This window comes from Mastomys coucha, unplaced genomic scaffold (assembly GCF_008632895.1).
Source record: "Mastomys coucha isolate ucsf_1 unplaced genomic scaffold, UCSF_Mcou_1 pScaffold4, whole genome shotgun sequence".
NCBI lineage: Eukaryota > Metazoa > Chordata > Mammalia > Rodentia > Muridae > Mastomys > Mastomys coucha.
The window spans coordinates 44114895-44132477 of record NW_022196910.1 but is presented as its reverse complement, the minus strand read 5'-3'; the positions used below and the strand labels follow the sequence as shown (position 1 = coordinate 44132477).

Here is a 17583-nt window from a genome sequence, read left to right as displayed (position 1 = left end):
GAGGAGGTGGCGGGTGTGTGTGTGTAGGGGGCAGGGTCTGAGACACAGAGACTGTTACCTACCTTGAGCCATCCTGCATAGAAGAAGAACTGGAGGAGGGTGAAGATAGGAATGTACAGATCCAAGTCATGCCCTGCATAGCCTTTGGTGGGATCCAGGAACTGCCGTCCAATCAAGCAGGCGAAGAAGAATGTGTAGACGGCCAGAGTGACGACCTGGGACAGATAGAAGGTGGGGTGAGAGCACAGTGGTGCAAAGCACGCAGGTGGGAGAAGAAAACAAAAACAAAACGAAACAAAACATACATGCATGGGGCTGGGAATACAGCTCGGTCAATAAAGTGCTTGCAGCACAAGCATGAGAACATGAGTTTGAATCCAAGCACTGGAGTAAAATGCTCAAGTGCTGGGCAAGGGGTGGACACAGAGATCCTGGGCCTCATTGACCAGCAAGTTTAAATGAAAGATGGCAGTTCTAAGTCTCAGAGATCTTACCTCAAAATATGACGTGGATGGCTCCCTGAGAAGTGACACCCAACATCAACCTTGGGTTCCTAATCTCCTGCCCCTCCCCCTGTCCCCACTGCAGTAGCATGCACAGCATTTGATACCTGTGTGTAGACCAGTGGAATGCCAACCCAGTCGTAACCAAATAAGAGGCTGCACCAAGAGCGGTACCGATTCATTTCCTAGGCCCAAAACAGACCAAAAGAAAAAACAAACAACAACAACAAAACAAAAACAAAAATCAAAAACAAAAAAGCACTTTACTAAAATGACAACCATGGTAATGAACATTAGCTGGGATTCAGAACAACTCCCCCAACCCTGCCACAACACACACATACACATCGCTGATGAGTGTGTTGGTAAATTCTGAGGCCAGCTTTGTGAGACTGGTAAGCCAGGCCCTGAGGCTGCTGTGAATGGAGAGGTTCTGAGAATGAGAAACTGAAGGATACCATGGAACAGTTTGTAAAAAGAAAGAAAAGAATGATGAGGATGTTTGGGCACATTTTTATAAATATTAAGAGAAGATGGAATGTTTAGGCTAAGCCCGTTTTCCTCACCCAGAATCTTCAATGTATAGACTGGCTCCAGGTGCTTATGGGAAGCTAAGAACCTTAATATTTTAAATAAGTGATTACCAGTTATTTTGGTAGAAAAAAATGGCAAGCATCTTTTTATTTCTCTCCTTAAAAACATTCTTGCTAGAGCTATTGGAAAAGACATGGAAATGCCCAGATGGACAGGAAATCTATCTGTAACAGGAAGGCTGAGGGGTCATTGATTCCTTTCCTTATCCATATGAAACTAGAATCTAACATTACCCCAGCATGAAAACTGTATAGTCACTTTAGCCTCATCCACAGCCCCTGCGGAAACTTCTCTGATGAGTCCTGAGCTCCTTTATTCAGCAAGACACTGATTTGTTCCCTGGAGCAACTAAAAGTCTGATTTAAGTTTAGACTATTCAAATTTGGGCAGGGATGGGGTGGGATTAAGGCTTATTCTTCCTTGGGATTTTATTCTGGGTGGTGAGGGGTTCAGCTCAGAGGAAGGTTGCTGCCTAGTATGCAAAAGGCCCTCTGGGTTTCATCCCATCACTGAGAAGAAAAAAGAAAAAGAGGATTTTATTCTAGAATTCATAAGCAAGGGCTACCAAATGCCTCTTTTCAGAGTCTTTGGCAATGCTCACTTAACACTTTCCCATAAGCCTCTTGCAGAGCACGCTGTGTGGACAGCAAGCACTTCCAAGGAGCCTGAGGGAGTCCTGCTCCTTCATGCCCTGCACAATGTAGGGTTTCAGGATGGCTTCCTGCCTCCTGACTTTTTGGTCTAACCTGTTGCATCCAGGGTCCTCTTGAGCTCTGACTAGTACCCTCTTCTCATGTTCATGGACACTTACAGTCATTAGTGATTGTAGATCGACGCTGTCTCTGATTCTGCCTTCATCCCGGGCTTTGGTTGCAAGATTTCCAAACCAAATGAACGGAACCCAGTACTTCAGATGAGGCGATTTGAGGTGGTCAAATAATTTCCTCTCATCTGCTGTCATAAAACCTTCACACAAAATAACAATACAGATACTATACACATGTAGTTAAGCACTGATGCACTGCCATATTTTCACATAGTCTGTGCAAGCATACTCAGGTAGGGGAGGGTGCTAAAGACATAAAGATTCTTGTCTCTGGTGGTTTATATTTGTGTTAGAGAGGAGGAGTTTTACACATGAGTGTGTGTGTGTGTGTGTGTGTATGTGCACATACAAGGTGCACGCACATACACTGATATGTGAAGCAATGCAGCACTGTGGTGATCTGATAGTGAAAGTAAGAAAGACACATACATGAGCCTAGGCACAGGGTCTTAGAATGTGAGGCACAGCCCCATATGAGATTGAGTAGCTGAGTATGGGTTGTAACTATTTGGTAACAGATTTCTGAGTGTACAATGGCCAACAATCAATTCAAAATCAAGCACACCAAGAATCTGAGGTGTTGTGTGGTGACAAGCTATGCTCAGTGCAGAGGGTATGTGTTCTGTGTTCAGAACCAAGGCCAGAGTGAGTCAGTTAATGACGCGGGTATAGCTAGCTACCATGACTCCTTGTTCCCACCCCTTTAACTCTTTGAGTGGCTTCTAAATGTTTTGATTTAGTATAAATTGTATTTTCTGATTGAAGTATTATCCATATAACCAATTTTACTAGATATTAATTGTGTGTGTAGTTTTTTTTTTTTTTTTTTTTTTTTTTTTTTGTCTCTGAATTGTAATACTAGTGAAATGTGGATGAGCTACTGCTGACGTTCCGGTAAAAACCAACTTTGCCTTAATGTAACACATTTACATCTTGGTCTGTAGTCTGTTTACAAACTTGGTTTTCCTATTTCAAGTTGTTATCTCTCCTTATCATGTAAGGCAATATTATAATAAAAAAATATGCCAAGGAAGAAATAAGGCACACAATGTGACAGCCATTGATTCCTCAGGGAGTGGAGCTCCCTAGGTCTGGTATGACTTAGGCCAATGCTCTCAAGAGTGAGGTTCCAGACAGAAGACCTCGTTTTCAGAATTCACTCTTGACTCCTAGCAAAGTTGGGCAGGGCTGGCCCCTCCTGCAGGCAGGAGTTCCCAAGCTGGGTCTGCTGTTAGAGTCCCTTGAACACTTTTAGAAGTGCCACCACCTTGTTCCCACATTCTGCTTCAACTGGTCTGAGTGGGGACAGGCAGGAACCCTCTAAATCTCCCTGGGTGGCCTACTGAAACAGGGATCAGGCAGCTGCATGATTACAAAGACCTTCAGGAAATTCTAACATAAAACAGTGCTTGAAAACCACTGCCCTAATGGAAGAAGGTTCTGTCGATCCAGTATGTGAAATACTCATAGTGATAGTACCAATATTTTCCTTCAGGACACTAGGTTAGAATTATATCACATTATTTATACTAGCTTAGAAGGTTCTGCTCAAGCCTAGGGAATGGGACTTTTGGAAGTTAGAAAAGGCCAATAATTATGTTCTTGTCTTTCAATAAAACTCAAAGTTGTTGTATGTGATGGCTAGTCTTGATTGCCAACTTGACTACATCTGAATGAACTACAATCTAGAAATGGAGGGCATGCCTGGGAGAGATTTTTCTGCTTGGTTTGAAGTAGGTGAATCCCCTTCTAGTTCAAACCTTTGAGGTAAGAGGGTGCACCATCCTCCTTCATTGGCATTCAGCTACTTCTTCAGGATTCTATCATCTACATCATCATCTACATCATCTACATCTATATCATCTACATCTACCTAAGATCATCTAACCCTGTGGGACTGAGCAACTACTAGATCCTTGGTCTTTCTGTTCATAGCTAGTCATTGTTGGATTAGTTAGTTTGCAACCTGTAAATCATTCCCATAAATTCCCTTTACACATATTACATTTCAGAGACAAAAATAAGCCAAAATTGATAATAAAATTAGTTTTATGGATATAATTTCATACATTTCTGAATGAATATATATCTGAGTGAATATATATGTTCATTCCATAAGTTCTGGGAGGACCCCAATACTTTGCGTGATCCAGATAATTCATCTTTTCTTTTTTAAAAAGAAAAGTTTGCAGAGTTTTGGATTACTGTTAAATGTTATTATAAGAAGTTAGTTAGCCTTGGCCTGTGACTTTCTTTGTTCTGTAACCAGTGACATCTTCTACATGGAACATGTGGTTTGGGGCAACCTGAGAACCCATGTTCCAAGGCCACTGACACTCATATTCGGCTCAAGAACAAACTGGCTCTCATGTTTTAAAAAGAAAACAAAACAGTCAATAGGTGAACTTGGCTTTTCTTCACTTCTGGCAGAAAGACTTCCACAGCTGTCCCTCCTTTAGCTGGAAACCTACCTCAGTTGTTCCATATAGATTGTCTAACACTTAGAATCTTGGGAGTGTAATTCTTAAAAAAACAAAACAAAACAAAACAAAACAAAACCACAACCTACTTATATACTGGCTTCAGTTTCTGTAATTTGGCCAAAGGACAACCTTGTGTCTGGTTACTATTATTGTTATAATTATTATTATTTTATTCAGGAGTGTAGACCAAGTTGTGTTAGTACGTCCTTTCTTGGTGTCTAAGGAGAGAGCAAATACACAGTGCAAGGGTTTGTTTAGTGCCGATGCTGAAGCTGGAGCTGGGTCCTGCACTCGGGGAAGGATATTTATTGATTTAAACAGGTCACAGGGAGGGAAGAAAACTAGTGATTTTCAAGTTTTCAGCCAGAAGTTATGGATAATTTAATAGGTGCTGAGAGAGAGGAGAAGCAGCAGAAGTCCTGACTGCATCATCCAGGAGTGTACAGTCAGAAGGACACTGGCATCCCTGCCGGCTCAAACATCTAAAGCAACCCTACTTTGGAAATCACGTCGATGGTCAATTGAAAGAAAATCTCCAGAGTGGGGGTCAAACCCATCGAGAGGGCATTAGTTATAGAGAGAAATTATCTGCATCAGCATATCAGGTCATGATACCCAGATGCCAACGCTTTAAAACTGAAAAATGTTTCATTACCCTCATCTCTAAGGTAAATTAATTCCAGTTGTTGGAGAGCTGTAGCTTGGCTAGTCTGTCAGCACCCTGCAGCTGCATGCCTCTCTCTGTTAGGCCCTCCCTGGGGTTTGGCAGGCTACTGCATGTGCCTGGTATGCCTTTCAATGTCTCTTTTCCTTCTGGCTGGCTCAGCTCCTCCCAGTGATTTTTTTTTTATGCCAGTTGTTGGGAAAACAGCTTTCTTTAATATGTCTAACCAGGGTAAGATATCCACATACCTGTCCTTAGAGATGGATGCCTGCACTGACTTACAACTTGAGTTGTAGTTCTGTGGAGTGAGATTTGCTACGGGAAGGCAAATTTGTCATGCCCCTCAGCCAAAGGACTAATGAAATGGATTGCCAGGCATAATCTCTGCCATCACGGATCTGTCTGCTGTGTAGTTGGCCTAGATTCCCTCGGCTTGAAGCAGAGGCAGGTGTCTTTGGCCTTCTGAAGAGACTGTCAGCAGAATGACCGCTGCTCTGCAGCTCCAAGCTCAAAGGCAGAGTGGGTTCGACGCCATTTCTTCCTCTAAGAGAAAGCTGTGCTGTCAGTGCCTGAGCCTTCTCTTCAAGAAGAGCTCGATGTCCCTGGCTCGTTTCCAAATGCTTACAAACAACAGAGCTACTACTACAACCAGGGATGCTCTGTAAATAGGATGGGAGAGGCTTAGGGTATTCGGAAGCTGCAAAGTGAGATTGGGAGGGGACAGAGGCACATCCTGACTGTCACAGGGCAGCACATCACATCACAAGTGACCGGGAGACTTACATGGTTCAAAAGGAATTGACATGTTTTTCTACAATATGTGTTCTCTGACCGCCATGCAGGATAACATTGTTTGTAGTTTATATCCACTTAATCCCACTAAAAATGATGCTCAGTTACTTTTAAAATGATTTAAGAACCCAACAATGAGTTATAGTACTGTACTGGCTAGCTTTGTGTGTCAACTTGACACAAGCTGGAGTCATCGCAGAGAAAGGAGCCTCTCTTGAGGAAAAGCCTCCATGAGATCTAGCTGTGGGCTGGTAGTCTTGGGTTCTATCAGAGAGCAAGCTGAGCAAGCCAGGGGAAGCAAGCCATTAAGCAGCATCCCTCCATGGGCTCTGCATCAGCTCCTGCTTCCTGACCTGGAAGTGGTGACACTGGCTGAAAAGAATTATCCCTTTATATCATTACATAACCAAAAGTATCTGTAGCCATTCATATCTCCATCCCATATTCCACTTGGCAGGTCACTGCACTCTATACAATGATACACACACATAAGAAATGACATAACACACCTAGTGCTTTCAGCTCCTTGTCTAAGTGGATGCCCCTGAATTTCATTTGCTTTCCCTGAGCATATCTGAGCCAATTTGTGACGGGAAGAATTAATGTGTAGCATCTCCTAAGGTTTGCTGCATGATAAACTGATATTGAATCATGTCTGAGAGTGGGAGCTGGGCATCAGTAATGATTTTAATTTTTAAAATGTTATTTATTGTATGTATGTGTGCAAGCTTGCACAGGTCCCAGTGTACTGTGGGGGTCAGAGGAGACTTGTAAGAGCTATTTCTTCCAACCACGTGAGTCCAAGGGATCAAATCTGGACCACCACCTTTGGCAGCGAGCATCTTCACCTGCTAAGCCATCTCTGTGACCTCAGAACTCAGTAGTTCTTCAGTGATCAAAATGTGCGGCAGAGTTAGGGGGAAGTGGTCTGAAGACTGGGCGCTCCAGTGTCCTGCATACTTCAGTGTCCTGGGTTGCTTTCTTGAGTAGGATCTCTGGGACACTGTGTCTAAGCCCCAGAGATTCACACTCGCCAGGCTGCCTGTGAGCCTGCAACATATAGGAGTTCTCTTGCTAGATACTGTGGCACATGACTTTAATCTTAGTACCTGGGTGGCTGAAGCAGGAGGATTGCCATGAGTTTCAGGTCAGTCTAGGTTACATAGTGAGTTCCAGGCTAACCCCAACTATACTGTAGGCTTCTGTTTCCAAACAAACAAAGCAGGCAAACGAATAGACAACAAATACAAAAAGAACCTGGCTTGGCATGGTGGCACACAGCTGGGACACATAGCAAAAACCTGTCTTTAAAAAAAGAAAAAGAAAGAGAAAAAGAAAAAAAAAATCCCTCGACAATTCAATGACTGTGATCATACTTTCAGAACTATTGGGTGGACAGACATCCACTCTAGTCACTGACCAGGGAGGCTGTCTACTGGCACATGATGGCATGAGTTCAAGGAGGTCCAGTTCTGCCTTGTACTTTGTCTCCCATGTGGAGCAAGGAGTGCACACAGTGAGCCAGGTTTCCCTCACAGGATGACATTCTGTCTGTTCAGGCTCATCATTTGAGAATATAGGAATAACTGACTCAGCCTCTAAAAGTTCAGCCAGCAGAGGAAGTTGGCGAGGTGTGAATACCACAGTCCCTTTGGCCATCTCTCCTCTAAGGGCACTTAGGCACTTAAAGAAGCCCAAAGGAGCCTGAGAACCAGGAACACACCCAAGAGAACGACAGACGGCTGAAGGGCAGGAATAAATATACAAAATCCAAGTGCTTTTCTCAGGGTGAAGTCCTGGATTATATGATCTGGCTAGGCCAGAAACACAAATAGGCCCGGTCTTGCAGCAGGTGCATCTTAAGTCAGGGCTTCTACTTCTCAGCCACCGGGAAGGAGGCCCAGTGCTCACTCACATTTTAATCATGTGAATCAGACAACCTCTGGAGGAGTCTCACCAGAGCTCCACTGCTCCCAGGAGAAGTTCTGAGAAGTTTGTTTAAGGTTCCAGGGTTTTAAGAAAAGTAAAGGGGAACTTTTCTTGAAAGGTTTAAATGTTTAAATGTTCTTATTAGCTGAGCACAAGAGGAAAACACTTGCTTTGGGGGAAGAAAGAGAAACACAAAGGTAGAGACACGAAGTTCAGCTGCCAATGTGTCTGTGCTTGCCTCAGACAATGATTACTGCAGAACAAAAGTTATGATAACTGTTACTGATCCACAACAACCTTTATGTTCTTGCTTAAGTTGTATTCCCATTGCCTGGCATACAGTGTACAATGTACTTGGTTTTTACCTTTTTTTTTTAAAGATTTATTTATGTATTTGTTTATCTATTATTTTTTCTGTTTATAAATTCTTGTCTGCATGAATGTACAGGTACCTCGTGCATGTTTGATGCTCTGGGAAACCAGTAGATGGTATTGGATTCCCTAGAAATGGAGTTCTGGCAGTTGTGAGGTGCCACGTGGTTCGGAGAATCAAACCTGGGCCAAATCAAATTCAAAAGGCTAGCAAGCGCTTTGAATCACTGAGCCATCTTTCCATCCTCTTATTTGTAAATTAATTCATTAGCTCCAAGACAGACTCTCATATGCCCACAGTGGGCCTCAAACTCACTGTGTCCTTGATGATAACCTTGAACTCCTGTTATAACAGTCTCTACTTGCCCAGTGTTGAGATTAGAGGCACAAGTCTCCATGTCTGGCTCTCCTCTGTGCAAGGGGGGTGGGGAGCTGGGGGTGGTTAGATCCAGAGCTTTGTGCGTGCAGAGCAGGCTCTCTGCCAACCAACTACATTCCCTCCCCAGTGAAGTTTTATCGAATGAGCAAATGCCTGGTAGCTATTGCTAGCTTCATTGTTTATTCTCTCAAGAGTTGGTGATTTTCTATTTCCATCTTTCTGATTCTGATGAGTTACTTTGCAGAGAACTATTTTGTTCCCTGAGACTCATAAAGTACTAGGTAAAGATTTGGATTCAGCTTGGTTCTAAAATATAAACACTTGATTAAGGTCATGACTGGAGTTAGCAAAGATCCAGGATTATGCACTTGGCTTAGGATGAGTGACATTTTCCAGGGCAGGTGATTGGAATGACTAGAATTTTCCAGGACAAGTTCAGAGTCAACAGGCAAGTAGCAGAGCCTCTGTTGTAGTCCCTCTGACCAATAACTGCCTCCCCACACCTCAGGACTTTGTAGTATAACTGACTGAGTTTTAGTTCAATTTTAGCATAAGCAGCAATACAAGCTTTTTAGTATTTTATGAGAAATTTAACCCGTGATAACAAATCAGATATATCTCCCTGGCAGCATGCAGTATGGCCTTTCTACTCCTCAGAATACTAAAAACTCAAGTGTTTCATTTAAAATCAAAGAAAGTTCAGAGAGTGGCAGGGAAGGGCCTGGCTTGTCTGGCAGAGGCAGCTGGCCTCCATTTTACCACCGTCTCCTGTTCCCTCTTGCCCCTGAGGGAGGCCGTGCAAGCCAGAGCCTTCCATGAAGCAGTGGGAAGAGCTTTTGAGGAAGCTATCTTAACTCTCAGTGTCTCTCAGCCTGTGATTCAGGGGCCACTTACCACTGCCCCTAGGATCTTGTTAGATATGGACATTTTTCATCACTGGATTTAACATTAGCTGAGGTGCACTCAAGTTTGAAATACATACTTTTTCTTTCCAGTGATTTTAAGTAGGGTAGTTGATAGATAAGGTGCTTGGGCTCATGCACGCATGTGTGTGTGTGTGTGTGTGTGTGTGTGTGAGAGAGAGAGAGAGAGAGAGAGAGAGAGAGAGAGAGAGAGAGAGAGAGAGAGAGACTATGTGTGTATATGTGTATGTGTGTTTATATATATGTGTGTGTAATATGTGTGTGTTTAGGTGTATGTGTATATGTGTGTGTGTTTGTATGTATTTGTTTGTATGTGTGCATATCGGTATGCTTTTTCGTGTATATACATGTGTATGTTTATGTATGTGTGTGTGTTTATATGTGTGTATTTATGTATGTGTGTATGTAGGGGGGATGTGTGTGTGTATATATATGTGGGGGTGGGTATGTATGTATGTATATACGTGGGGGGGACATATGTGTATATGTGTGTGTGGCTGTGGTTCTGTCATTGCCATTATCCACTTATTTTGCCCCCACAATGCAGTGTAGTAGCATAGTTACCAGTGTTCTGTCCCCTTAGGCAGAAGTAAGTGCCCTGACTCTGGACTCAGGACATCTGCCAAATATTTTCCACTATCTTCAACTTCCTATTCTTCCCAGAATCCTTGGCGAGACAGGCAAAGGACAGTCAGGGAGTGGCAGAGGCATGTGTCCAGTTGGGACGCCTTGGGAACAGAGCCTGGGTGAGACTCTGAGTCAGCCCTCTCTATGGGGGAAGGAGCCAGACGCTGCATGAGTCAGCGCTGCCATGGACGGAGGGTGCTGGCTGGGCCCCGCAGGAAGTGCTGGCCTCTGGGGCTGTTCCTGCAGCACAGGAGCTTGGAACCTTTGCTCTCCCAGCCAGCACATGGGCTCTACACTATACATAAGCTATGCACACACTTTACATTCCTCACAGACAAGCTGTGTCCTCTGCCCCTTTTATAAAAGCACCCCCTCCCCCGCTTCATTTCTGTTTTGTCCTTTGAGACACAATCTTGATACATGGTCCTGTCTGGCCAGGTACTCACTCTCTAGCTCAGGTTGGCCTTGAACTGGGTCAACCCTTTTGTTGCAGCATCCACTATCTGCCATTGTCCCAGGACCAACGGGACCTTTTCACGGCTGGTGTGAGTCACAAGTTCATGAGCTCTAAGATTTGGCTCCATCTAATCTCTTGGTTTTTGTCTCCTTTAACCAGTCCTAAGAAACTAAGAATTTAAATCCAAGAACTATGCTAGCTATGCACAAACAAGTTACTCGGTCTCACTGCCCGAGGGGCATGCCCTAGAACTCAGCAGTGCCCAGGAGGGCTATGGTCTGAATCTACTGGCTTCTTCATGGGTACTTTGTTAGTGGTGATTACTCCTGCGCCCTCTCCCTTCTTGGTTTTTGCCCAGGAATCAGAAAAAGAATTCTGTTGTTTGCTTTTAAACGCCCCTTTAAAAACTAACATTTCGTCAATTTCAATGTGTGAAAAAAATGACCAAAATGAGCCGTGTAGTGGAATTTTCCTCTAGTTGATGAGATAATAAAGCCGACAAGAAGCCAATCACTGGGAAGGGAGGCAGGACTTCCGGGTCCAAGGAGGAAGAGGGAACACAGGAGAGAGGAACTTGCATTTTGGACTTCGGGAGCAAGGCAGACTTGAGGTAGGCTGGAGGGCGTTAGTTCGGGTGGCAGATCAAGGACAGTAAGGACAGAAAGAAGAGAAAGAGAAGATGGAGGAAGAAGGGGATGAATCCGATCCACATGGCTTTGAATAGCCATGGGTAGCTATGAATATCATAGAAGGGATTGGATTACTACAGGACAATTTGTTCCACCTAGGTGGGCAGCTTACATCAATATCAGTTGGCTATGAGTTCATTGTGTGGGTGTTTTATAGTTTGAGAATTTACTGTTATAAATCTGATTGGTAAATGATAAGCCTCTAGAGTTTTGGTTTCACTGGGTTTCGAGGGATTTGTGACAACTGATCACAGGGGGTGGATGGCTGGGAATGTGAGCGGTCACAGCAAGCAAACTTCGAGATGGGAGGCTGCCTCATGTGGTTAGCCATGGAGGCAGCGAGACCGCTGGGGCCAGAGCATAGCCGGCATTAGTGTGGATTTTTTTTTTTTAAATATTACACGCAGCAGAGCCTGGAATGGGATGTACATTTTTGATTCCATGTGTGACAAGTCTGGGTTAGGTGACAAGATTGTCTTCAAATACAAAGATGGAGGGAGAGACATGGAAGCATGTCTAAGTGAGGGGTCTAAGCATGACATCTAAAGGTCCAGGTTTGTTACAGTCAGTAGGTTCAAAGTGGGGTCCAGGCCAATGCACTTTAGATGAACAACTGAGTTTAGTCAGTGGTGGGGGAAGAAACTGAAGTTGCCCAGGAGCGGTTCAGGCTAGTTATTCTGAAGCTGTCCTCCTTAGACATAGAGGACAGCAGGCAGTTCATTCTGTTTTAGATCCTGGCATTACACAAATACCCCTGTGTGTTTTCCAGGCTTGTTAACCTTCTGTCTTAATCCTATTCCTTGCACCCCACATCTTTCTTACAGTTTGATTTAGGACCCAGGGACAAGGGACTGAGGTGCATATTTTACATATCAAAGCAGGTCTGGCCTCCAGATTCTCCCAGCATCCTTCAGTCCCTACCTGACAAACCCTGCCCCCAATCCTGAATTTTCCAGCCTAGGGGCTGGGCTGCCCTTTCTCTAGAGGCTCTTCCCTATATAATCCAGGCATCCCCCCTCCCTTATCTCTTCTCTCTCTGTACACATACCTTTTCTCTTTCTCTCCCCTGCCCCCTCTCCATGGTGACTTCCTTGATCTCAGTCTTTGAGGCCAGTGAACTTACCCTAGAGCAACTTCCCAACAAACCTGCCTTTAATATACTATACTCTAATCTGGCTTGAATCGGCTCATTTCACTGGCAGAGTAATAATAACCCATCATGTACATACACCCTTGCTTTCTTTCCCCACCCCAGTTTTCTCAATCTTGTGGTGTAAATAGATCTGGAAGATCTGGAATGTTGTGGGCACAAGGAGTCTTCAGAAGTGACCATAATCCTGTGCTAGCCAGTCTGGATGATTCCTTTAAAGGAGTAAGAAATTACACAGCCCTTGCCAGGGGCTAGGATTTCCCTGAGCACTTTGTGAATATCAACTTACTTAGTTCTCATACTGAACCTACAAGGTGTACAAAAGCATAAGCCCATTTTATAGATGTGGAGACAGAGGCACAGGTAGGCTAAATACCTAAACACCGTCATGTGACTAGTGAATGGTGGAGTCAGAATTCCAACCCTTGTGCTGTGTGCTCTTGGATATTATCTGTGTCACCCATCAAATAAAATAAATAAATAATAAAAACCTCAAAAATAAGAAGAAAGACAACAAACTAAAAACAAAAACAAACAGAACCCTCTAGTATTCTTCTGGAGGAAAAAGAAAACTGGAGATTACAATTTGATTTGCTTACTTTGCAGCCTGAATGAAGGCAGAATGACCTCACTCAGCCCTCACTCCTCTGAAGGCTGGTTGAACAGCTTCTTCGATAAATATTTACATACCAGAGAGCGCCATACCTCACACATGACTCGTTTTCAGCATGTTAGACACAGGAACAACCCAGGAACCTACACAGAATAGCAACATCTAGCCTCTCATGAAACACTGGAGAGACAGCAGGTCCACCCTGAGAGGGCTGCATCCAGGTAGTGAAAATCCAGTTTACCTGGATGAAAACCAACAGCAAGCCCCTACTTTCAGAACCGACTTTGCTTGAAGACATACTTTATTACAGTGTTTCTGAACCTGAATCTTAATTTTGTTCCTTCCACTCTGCAGCTATGTCATTCAGGACAGCTTGCAATCTCTTAAATCCACCTTCTACTGTTTTCAGGACGTCCTGAGACCTAACTGAAATAGCTATAAACTAGGCTTGGTGGTTCACATCTGTAATCCCACCACCAGGGAGGCTGAGGCAGGGGGATTGCCTCGAGTTCAAGGCCAGCCTGGGCTATACAGTGATAGCCTGTCTCAAAAACCAAAACCAAAGCCAAAGCCAAGAGAAACAAACACCAGCAACAAAGAAAAAAAAACAAGCGAAAAACAAAACAAAATAAACAGAAAAACAATTGCATTAATGACTGATCACCATCATTGTATTTATCTTAGGGATCTTGGCTTTTATCGACTTCTGTCCTCTACCTGCCAAGTAAACTTGTTGAGGGCAGGAATCCTATCTTACATACTTATCTTTGCCCTTTAAGAATGGTTCTGCCATGTTTCTTGAATAAATACACTCAGGTACTTTCAAAAACATTTTGATGGCTCCTACCATCAGGTACCCTATCTTGATAAGAGCCTATGACACGGACACACACACACACACACACACACCCTCCCCGTACCTGCTTCGACCACGTGGTCCATGGTGGGAAACCTCTTGTACACGGCGGTGCTCACAGAGCGGAAGATGAGCAGGGACGTGAGGTTGACGTAGCGCATCAGCGTCCTTCTGAGGAGGCGCCCATGCTGGTCGCTCCCGTGAACACTGCTGGAGATGAGGAACATCAGCCTGTCTGGCCAAGGCAGATTCACAAATTGGTTCCACCATCGGTTCACTACCAGAGTAACGTAAAACCCTGTTGGGATAACCAGGCGTCATCATGCAGTTTCTTACAGCAGACATCTCAACGGACACACGTGTAGCAGAATTTTAGCTTTCTTAGGGGTTCGAGCGAAAGAATCGACTTTCAGAATCGACTTTACTTATGAAAGTATGTTATCCTCCATACCTTATGATTTTTGCCCTCCAGGAGGGGAGGAAATGCCATATATGCCTGGCAAGGTCAGGGCACCCAGTAAGTGGGTATTAGAACTCAAATACTGACTGCAAAAATGGAGGGTTAGTGAAGAGGAAAGCTTAATGGTCCAACAGCAGATTACGACCTCAAACTGTTCCATGTTAACTTAGCAGAAGCAGCCCTGAAGGCAAACCTTAGGGTTGGCTGTGCGCGATTGCAAGCAGCGGCTTTCCCGGCATGCCTCACAGCCCGGAAGCACTCTCATGCGGTCACTGTGTCATCTAACGGAGACAGCTGTGTGGCTGCATTCTGCGTGTGACCTATACTTACCAAGCACAAAGGTTACTGGAATTTGTTCAGCATATCTGTCACAGTAAATTGATAATTTTTCAAAGTAACGTTTTTGGGCTCCTGTAAGTAACAATCTGGAGCAAAAATAAAACGCACAGCCCTTTATGATGTGGAATTTCTGCACCTGCTCTGCAGGAGACATCAAGTGCAAACAATTAAGCACAAATCTTAATCTTAATTGGTTTTTTTGTTTGTTTGTTTTGTTTTGTTTTAAGGAGCACTAATTTTCCTTTTTTAACTTTTTTCCCTTGAACTGATGTGCCTCTAAAGTTTTTTTTTTTTAATTGCTTTGTGCTTCAGGTATTAAAAGTTTTTAGCATATAAATCTGATGGCCGTTAAATAATGGATTTGTTAACCACTCTGTTTCTTAAAGCTTTATATAACTGGTTCATTGGATTTTGGAGAAAGATTATGTTACAAAAGAGTCTCTTTGTTTCTCTTTGTTTTTCTTTCTGAGAATTAAAGCCAGAGAGGCATGCGTGCCAGACAGACAAGCACTGATTTCCACCCACAGCTCACTCCTTTCCTTTTTTTTTAGACAGGGTTTTCCTCATTTAAATTGCCCAGGTTGTCTTGAACTCACTTTATAGACCAGTGGTTCTCAACCTGTGGGGTGTGATCCCTTTGGGAAACTTCTATCTCCAAAAACATTTACATTATGATTCCTAAACAGTAGCAAGATTGCAGTTATGAAGTAGTAACCAGAATAATGTTATGGTTGGGGGTCACTACAACATGAGGGACTGTATTAAAAGGTCTCAGCGTTAGGAAGGCTGACAACTGCTGCTGTTGACCAAGCAGGCCCTGAACTTGTAATTCTCCTGCCTCAACCGCTCAATTAGCTGAGGTTAGCCTTCACCACCAGGATTGGTTCCATTTTTCAATTATTCATTAGGAATACTTAAAAGTAAGAGAGTATTGATTTGGTGGGTAAGAGTTATTAAGTCATTATTGAGTAACATTCAACATCTTGACCTTAATCCAGAACGTCCTAATTTAACCAAGCCAATTAATGCAGTCTATATTGTGCAGTTATTACATGTCTGGTAATATTGTGATTGTGTACTTTAATACTCGCAATGCTTGTAATATAAGTAAAGCTGATTTGATCTGAAAGGCAGAAATTTTCACTGTTAACATTTGGCCATGGGCTCAAAAACTTTTCCTGTAGATCTGAGTTTTCCTCCCCAAACTTATTTTCTGAGGTTGCTAAACACACCTGCCCATAATGAGACCATTATTATGTTTTAGGGAGGGAATTCAGAGCCAGAAGAAATCTAAAGACACATTAATAATAATTACCAAAATGTGGAAAGAGAAGCCACATACAAATTTGCATAGGTCAATAGTGAAGTTCATCTAAAGGTTAAGAAACCTAAGGAAAGATCTCTCAGAACAGTATCGAAAGTTCCCTCGGGTAAGTGGACTGTTGATAGAGGAGTGGAGGAACAGTGTCCAGCGCCAGGAGCTGGGCCTGGTGAATAAAGAATTTGGGGTCCAGGGGTTGTGGGGAGTTCTTGGGTCAGCTTGGAGGAGGCAACCAAGTTCATGGAATCAGGGAGGGTCCTGTTGATAACAAGTCACAGAGCGGCTTTCTGATACATAAAGTATTTAAGTATATACGAAGTATTTAATGTAGAAAGCACAGCTCTTAGGGTAAGTTAGGCCAGGCCAAGGTCTAGAACAGGTCTGCCGTAGATTTAGACTGGGTATATTGTCAAATTCCCAGGAGTCTTAGGCAATTTATTAGTTTATAGTGTTGTAAAGACCAAAAATATCAATTATATAATTAACTGTAAAGCAATTGTGTATCTGCAAACATAGCACCAAAATGGGTGTTATTAATGCTAATTGGCCAAATAAATATGAATCTTCTTAGTTGGAAAATACCACAGAGAGTATTATGTCAAATTCCTCCAAAGTGGAAGAGATAAACTCCAAGTCAATACCAGGCAAAGCACAAACTATGGCTCTGTTTCCTGGTCTGCTTGATCCTTGTGACCTATTAATACAGCAGTTCTTAGTAAATATTTAAGATAAAAAGGATCTACTTTTATAAGAATTTACAATGAGACTTAAAAAAAAAAGAAGGAAAAAGCAAGTTAAAGTGATTGCTGTGTATGTATATACTCTTTGATCTTTGGAAAGACAAAAATCTGTGTAGAGTTTTGGGGTGTAAGGTTGATATTCGAGCATTTCCGGGGATACAGCAGCTGCTCTCAGGGCTTTTCCTAATGGCGGTAGCAGCAGTAAACTCACATTAGTTAAAAAAAACGTGCTAATGAGATAGCTATCCTGGAACACCGCTAATCTGCCACCATTTCCTACTCTGAAGGTCCAAGGGACCTATAAGGAAGCTGCTAAAGTAACATAGGAGATAGCTGAAAGATATTAGAAGTCTTTAAGAATATTTGACAAAAATCTATTCTTGCAATTTTTGCCTTGGTGTTTTTTGTTCTGAATATTTTGAACTGGGGACTGAACCCAGGGCCTTCCACTTTCTAGGCAAAGTGTTCTACCATTGAGCTAATGGTCCCACAAAGTGTATTATGACATGTACATTGGTGTGGAATGGTGGTGTGTGCTTTATTTTTGAGGCAGGGTTTCTTGTAACTCAAGTACCAAGTTATCTTGAACAGGATCCTCCTAGCTCCATTGTCTCCATTGCCTCAGTACTGGGATTAGAGATGTATGCCATTGGTGCCTGTTTTTTGTGGTGCTGGGGACTGAGTTCATAGTTTTGTGCTTGCGAGGTAGGCACTCTACCAACCGAGCTACATCCTCAGCCTTAGGCTGGAAGTTCTGATGGCCAACAAGGTAGTTGTTTGCAGTTCGCTTTTGGTAACGATCAGCCAACTAAATGAATATCCCTCCTCTCCAAGTGGAGTCTCATAGTGTCAAGGAAGGATGTAGG

General features: G+C 43.2%; 1 protein-coding gene across 6 annotated transcripts in view; it reads right to left on the bottom strand.

Moving 5' to 3' along the window:
- Positions 1-14736, bottom strand: part of Best3 (bestrophin 3) — a 31910-nt gene extending 17174 nt beyond the window's left edge. The window contains exons 1-5 of one of the 6 annotated variants that reach the window (XM_031349933.1): positions 14648-14736; positions 13922-14155; positions 1909-2063; positions 611-688; positions 63-215 (exon numbers count right to left, since the gene is read on the bottom strand). In XM_031349933.1, coding sequence (XP_031205793.1) covers positions 63-215; positions 611-688; positions 1909-2063; positions 13922-14084 — 549 coding nt within the window. In that variant the 5' untranslated portion in view covers positions 14085-14155; positions 14648-14736. Of the gene's footprint in view, positions 1-62; positions 216-610; positions 689-1908; positions 2064-13921; positions 14558-14647 lie in introns of those variants that run through there. The other 5 variants (XM_031349935.1, XM_031349937.1, XM_031349934.1 and 2 more) reach the window with 5 other exon arrangements.
- Between the last annotated feature and the right edge of the window lie 2847 nt (positions 14737-17583).